The following is a 6732-nucleotide window of genomic DNA, read 5'->3' on the forward strand; positions in this document are numbered from 1 at the left end:
TCTTGAATTGTACTTCATTAATTATAATGTATATATGAAAAACTAGTATGTACGAAGATAGGGAACTTCTGCAATTTCAGGCATCTCTATGAGTCATTAAATGTATCTTCATTTGAAAAGTATGGAAGGCAATGTTACAAACTGAGCAATGTATAAACATCTACTAGTTTAAGATACAGAATAGTGGGGCTGGGAAGGTGGCTCAGTGGAAGAGCACTTGCCTTGCATGCATGAGGCCCTGGGTTCAATTCCTCAGCACCATATAAGCAAAAAGAAAAATGCCGGAAGTGGTGCTGTGGCTCAAGGGGTAGAACGCTAGCCTTGATCTGAAGAGCTGAGGGACAGTGCCCAGGCCCAGAGTTCAGGCCCCACGATTGGACCCCCCCAAAAAATAGACCACCATTTAAAAAGTGTTTATTAAACCAAATTAAAGGAAAGGAAGGCTGGGGATGAAGCTCAGTGATAGAACACTTGCCTAGCATGCATGAGGCCCTGCGTACCATCCCTATCAGTGAAAACACGAAAATAAACAGAAAGCTGGTAACCTGAACATCTTAAAAAATACAGAATAGTGTCATTATTTCCAGGAGTGTCTTTCAAGACAATTTCCAAATAATTTTTTTCTTTTGCCTATTTGTAATTACTATCATATATACTAGCAATATTTTCTTGTTTCAATTTTAACCTTTTAAAATCACTTTCACACCATTGGTTAATGTTGATAGCTTATTCAACAGTATCAATATTCTTTTAAGTTTTGTCTTTTGAAGATATATTTAAATCATCTTTCATTTTTGTTCCCGTAGTATTTTATTGCATGACTTTCTCACAATGCGTTTGTGCATTTCAAGGTTTACAACCATTTCAATCTATTGCACCTAAAGTCATAAGGGCTTTTAAAACATTTACCTCACCTTCCACATAATTGTAGTTGATTGTAAAACAAGGAACCTCTGGGCATTTTAAAATACATTTCCAAATTAATAAATGCCTCAAACCAATAGATAATCCTATTGAATATAAGTTGAAGTCATAAAGATCAAATTAATTTTTCTCACATTTATTGCAGGTCTTTCATTAGTTGCTTTATTATTTTTAATTGTGAAAATTCTGTACAGAGGGGTTACAATTACATAGGTAAGGTAATGAGTACATTTCTTATCAAGCATTGTTGCCTCCTCCTTTTGGTATAAGTATTTGAGTTGTGTAACAGTATTACTATATCTTTGTCAGCTTATTGTTTTATATAATCTTTTATATAAATGCATTCATTTATTCATTCCAAAGTTGATGGTATTTCTATTTTGACTATGTAGGAAAATATTACTATGATTTTTCATACAGGTGGCTTGATACATGTTTGTTTCCTTTCTCATAAGCGATGCTCATATAATTACTTACTAATGCCTATATTATTAGATTCATTTACATACATACATAAAACTATATTTCATACGTATGTATTTTTAATTTCATTTTGTAAGTATAAATGATCCTTTTTTTTATTTTTTATTGTGAAAATACTGTACAGAGGGGTTACAATTACATGGGCAAGATAATGAGTACATTTCTTATCAAACATTGTAGCTTCCTCCTTTGTTTCCCCTTCCCATCCCATTCTCCTCCCAACCCGCTACCCAACCCTCCTCCCCACCCCCTACCAAAGTTGTAAAGTTCGTTTTTGACATAACAACTTATATGTCTCATTGTTGCAATGGGTCCACCTGTATCCCTATTTAAACGATTTGTTTTTTCCCTTCCCCTCCACAAATTATAATTCTTATACTTACAGTATACCTATGACAAAAAAATACACCAAAGTGAAAATATTTAAAATGGATTTAATACATTATGTAATACTACAAAATTCAGAATTCCAATACACTATAAGGCATATGTTATTGTACCTTGACTTTAAGGTCAATTATATGGTAAGATTATTGGATTCTGTTCAATTCTGTAGAATATTATGTTCTTGAATATATTTAGCCCAAATACAGATCAACATTTAAAAACTGATTTCCAATTTTATACCATCTATATCTTACTACACCATAAGTTTTAAAGATATATTTTCTTCTAGAAATTTTAACTTTCCCAGTGCTGCATTAGGATATTTTATCTGTTTTTATTTTCTGGACATGGAACTTCTAATTTTAGCTTTCTGTATTTAGATATCCAGTTTTGCCTGCATTTGTTGAAGTGATCGTCCATGTATATTTTGGTGTACAGAAACACTAATATATAATTCATGATATATAAGCATGCATAAACATAATTCATGTTATATTAATTATAATGATTAGAATTAAATAGATGTGTTAAAACCATTGGTATACACAAGAAATAAAGTACTTTTCACAAAGTATTTAAATTTAAAATATGTTACTAGAATTACATTGTGTATATATATCACATTTTCTTGATTTATTCATTCACTGAGGGCCATTTGGATTAATATTCATTAATTCCATATGATAAACAACACCGCAGTTAACCTGGATGTGCTACTAGCTTTAATGTGGCCTTTTTTTGTAGTCTTTTGGATAAATGCCCAGGATTGAAATTCTTGGGTGATGGAGAAGCTCTATATTTAAACTTTTCAGGAACCTCCACATACTGCTTTCTAAAGTTCTTGAAAAGAAAGAATGATATTGCACCATTTGTAAGGAAATAGAAAGGCTTTAAAAAAATTGTATTAAGCAAAGTAAGCCAAACCCAAAGAAACATAGGTTTTGTGGTTTCCCTCATTTGTTATGACTAGAATGTGCTTATAAACCCCTAAGTAAAGACACTGAATAGTGAAAGACAAAATTATACTCATACATTGTGAATTATATGGGACGTTAAACATTCCCAAAGTGAGTACAAAAGAGGATATACTTAGCAGAGGACCACAAAGGCTCAGTGGCTATGTGCACATGGTCATATAAATGATGTTTATAAAAATTAACCCCAAGAAATGGAAACAATAGCTTTTTTGTTATTTTGCTTTTTTTCTCCTTTGCCACAATTTTTATTTCTTCACTTTTTGTCCTTTTCTATCTTTCTTTCTTTCTTTATTTTAGTCATGGGACTTGAACTCTGGACCTGGGTGCTGTCCCTCAGCTCTTCAGCTCAAGGCTAGTGCTCTACCTCTTGAGCTACAGCACCACTTTGGTTCTCTTATGGCTAATTGGAGATAAGAGTCTTATGGACTTACCTGCCTGGGTTATCTTTGAACCATTGATCCTCAGATATCAGCCTCCTGAGTAGCTAGGATTACAGCCATGAGCCACCAGCGCCCCACTCTCACCTTTTGTCTTGTATGTAGTGAACAAATATGGTGGTGATACTCACTAGAAACTATATTGAAAATAAACTATACAATTTGTTGGGGGGGTGGGCGGGAGGGAGAATCAGAAAAAGCCAGGAAAGAGGTGACACTTAAAAACATACAGATAGATAGATAGATAGATAGATAGATAGATAGATAGATAGATAGATAGATAGATAGATAGATAGATAGATAGATGATAGATACTCATGACATGATTATGTAACTCTAAACCCTCTGTACATCACCTTTACAATGACAATAAAACTATTTAAAATACATTAATAGAAAAATTTAAAGTTGCATATGTGGCTCACAGTATATTTTCACTAGTGTTGTTATAAAATGCCCTGGTCAACACACATATGGGTAATAAACTACAGTAGCAAGTGGGTACTAGTGGCTCACCTGCATAGTCCTGTGGCTCATCCTACCTACTTGAGTGGAAAGAAATCTTTTGAGATGAGTTTTTTGGCCAGTTCAGCACAGTGGTGTGCATTTCTCATCCCAAGCTACATGAGCAGTTGATAAAAGTGGTTCATAAATTCAGGTTCGCCCTAGAAGAACAGTCCTATAACACACTGTGAATGCATGGAACCCTGATGTAATAGAGCTTGCCTGAGATTCAAGAGAAAATAACAGTAGAATGTCTGTAATAGTCATCTCATGGCTCAAGTATATTGTTACACAGGAAGTGATACAATAAAGTTAAAAAAGCATGAAAAAAGTTGAAAAGCATGGCTGTATTTATTACTCAGCCATATTGTATTATCATAGACAGTGTAAGACACTGATTTCAAGTCCTGAGTCTTTACAAATAAAAAGAAAATAAAAAGAACAAAAAGTATGAGATTGAACGATTATTTTCTGATAGAAGAGAACATGCCAAGAACTCTTGAGATAGCCCTCAGGACTTCTTTATTCCTCAGGCTGTAGATGATGGGGTTGAGCATTGGGGTGAGAATGGTATAAAACACAGCCAGAATCTTATCCCCAGTAGCAGAGCGAAGATGAGAAGGCTGAAAATAAGTGAAGAAAAAAGGTGCATAGTAAAATGTTACCACAGTTAAATGTGTCGAACATGTGGTGTAGGCCTTTTTCCTTCCCTCTTGTGAGCACATATGAAAGACTGTATAAAGCACACGTCCATAGGAAGCAGTGATTCCAAGGAAAGGGAAGAGGAGGAACAGGCAAGTACTCATAAAAATCATGTATTCATAAATCCATGTATCCATACAGGCCAGAGGTACCATTGCTGCAATGTCACAGAGGAAATGGTTGATGGCCCTAGATCTGCAGTAAGGAAGATGAAGGGCATATGCTGTGTATGCCAAAGAGTGGAGAGAGCCCAGTATCCATGATCCCATGATCATTTTCACACATACCCTTTTACTCATACGGATGGGATAATGGAGCGGTTGGCAGATGGCCACAAAGCGGTCATAGGCCATGGATGCCAGCAGCAAGCCTTCAGCACTTGCCATAGTCAAAAAGAGGAAGCTTTGCACCCCACATCCAAGGAAGGAGATGCTCTTTTGGCCAGAGAGGAAGTTGAATGCCATCTTGGGGACAATGGTTGGGATAGACATTAAGTCCATGAGAGAAAGCTGGCTGAGGAGAAAGTACATGGGGATGTGGAGCCGGGGATCCTTATATATGAGGTAGATCATTCCTGAGTTACCAAACAAAGTAAAAGAGAACAGAAGGATAATGAGGAACAAGAGAAGGAGCCCTATTTGGTTTGGAGGCAACAACCCCAACAGAATGAAGTCACTTGAAGTTTGATTGCATTTCTCCATTGAAATGTTTTCCTTATATTCCCTAAAAGATGAAAACAGTCACCACAAATTTGCATGAACCTGAGCAGAGGAACCAAAAAAGCAAATCTCTTATGAGATTCTGTAGAAAAAAATATTTCTCTATCAGTACTGCAGCTTAGGTTGAATTGATTTTACATTAGAACTGAATTATTCTTTTAAAAACAAGTTTGTGTTGTGAAAATACTGTACAAAGTGGTTACAGTTACATGAGCAAGTAATGAGTACCTTTCTTATCATGCATTGTTGCCTCCTCCTTTGTTTCCCCTTCCCATCCCTTCCCTCCCATCTCCAAAACTACTCTCCCCCACCATTTTTACCTCTGGCCCTAGTGAAGCAAATCACACACAGTAAGCAGAAATATGTTAGCTAAAGAATTCTATCCATCTTCCTGGACAAAATCCTTACCCAGAATTAATGAACAAATCTTACTTCCTAAGAACTTCAAGGATTCTCACATTTCACAATGCCACAACTTAACACAACATACATACAATGGGAGCTCACAAAAATTACTCAGAAATATTGAGTAGTGTGCTTACCTTTTTAATGTCATCTTAATTTACTCTTTCCCAACCTTTTTTTTCTGGTCCACCCTCCCCACCCTTACTACTCCAGAAGATAAGTTATATTCTCCACCTCCATTATTTCAAAGGAATTTTGATCAGTTCTTGAAAGTCTGCCTATCACACAAAATGACTGTCTGAATAGTAGAGATATTTTATGCCCAGTAACAGCCTCCCTGTTTTTCAAAATTTGAATATGCTCTTTTGCCTAATGTTGTTTACATTTTGTGTGCCTGGTGGAAATTACATTAGTTAGAAACCATGTTAAATACATTTCTCTTTCCTACATGCAAGGAAATACTTCATGCTAATTTTCATATCGACTTTTAACTTCCATTTTAGATATACAGCACTACAACTAGCATTACAATTGAAAGTTAAAGTATGTGGTGAATATAGCAAACACAGAAATCATCTGGAATTTCATATAAATGTTGTGAGTATGAATCCAATCATGACTGTTTATCAAATGTGTATGTATTATTACAGCTGCCTAATCAATAATTGCTGATAGTGTGAGAGACATAGATAGGAACAAGCAAGAGGCAGCAAAACATTGAACATAGATCAAAGGCATCCTTTGTTTCTTAAAACATATTAGAAATTAATAAACTTATGACTGGACATATATGAACAAATATTACATAAATATAAACATTAATTAATAAATAGGATGAAATAATTACTTTTAAATATATTTCTTTTCTTAATTGGAAATACTGCTGTGGAGTGGCATGAATGATCATTAAAATAAATGAGGTTCCATAATGTCTAGTCAAATAAATAATAGAATGGTACATAAAATTTAAAATAAACACACAGTGAATGACTGCCTTTTATAAGATGCTGGAATGGGGTTAGAGGATAAGATGGCAGTGGGATTATAACAACCTTTTATCTTCTATATAGAGGTTGGATGCAGGTTAAGAATATTTTACCCACGATGAGGAGAAAGTTTATGAGGACAACAACAATGAAAGCAACCATGACAAGAGTGTATGTGTGACAGGGTATAGGGACATTTGAGTAGAAA

General features: G+C 34.9%; 1 protein-coding gene across 1 annotated transcript; it reads right to left on the reverse strand.

Moving 5' to 3' along the window:
• Positions 1–4176: 4176 nt before the first annotated feature.
• Positions 4177–5115, reverse strand: LOC105985218 (olfactory receptor 2L13-like). Its single transcript, XM_013015644.1, has one exon. The coding sequence runs from the start codon at positions 5113–5115 to the stop codon at positions 4177–4179; it is 939 nt and encodes a 312-aa protein (XP_012871098.1).
• Between the last annotated feature and the right edge of the window lie 1617 nt (positions 5116–6732).

This window comes from Dipodomys ordii, unplaced genomic scaffold (genome assembly GCF_000151885.1).
Source record: "Dipodomys ordii isolate 6190 unplaced genomic scaffold, Dord_2.0 Scaffold27, whole genome shotgun sequence".
Classification (NCBI taxonomy): Eukaryota; Metazoa; Chordata; class Mammalia; order Rodentia; family Heteromyidae; genus Dipodomys; species Dipodomys ordii.

Excerpts from the sequence above, each read along its gene's own strand:
- LOC105985218 (XM_013015644.1), bottom strand. The coding sequence starts at position 5,115 with ATGGAGAAATGCAATCAAACTTCAAGTGACTTCATTCTGTTGGGGTTG.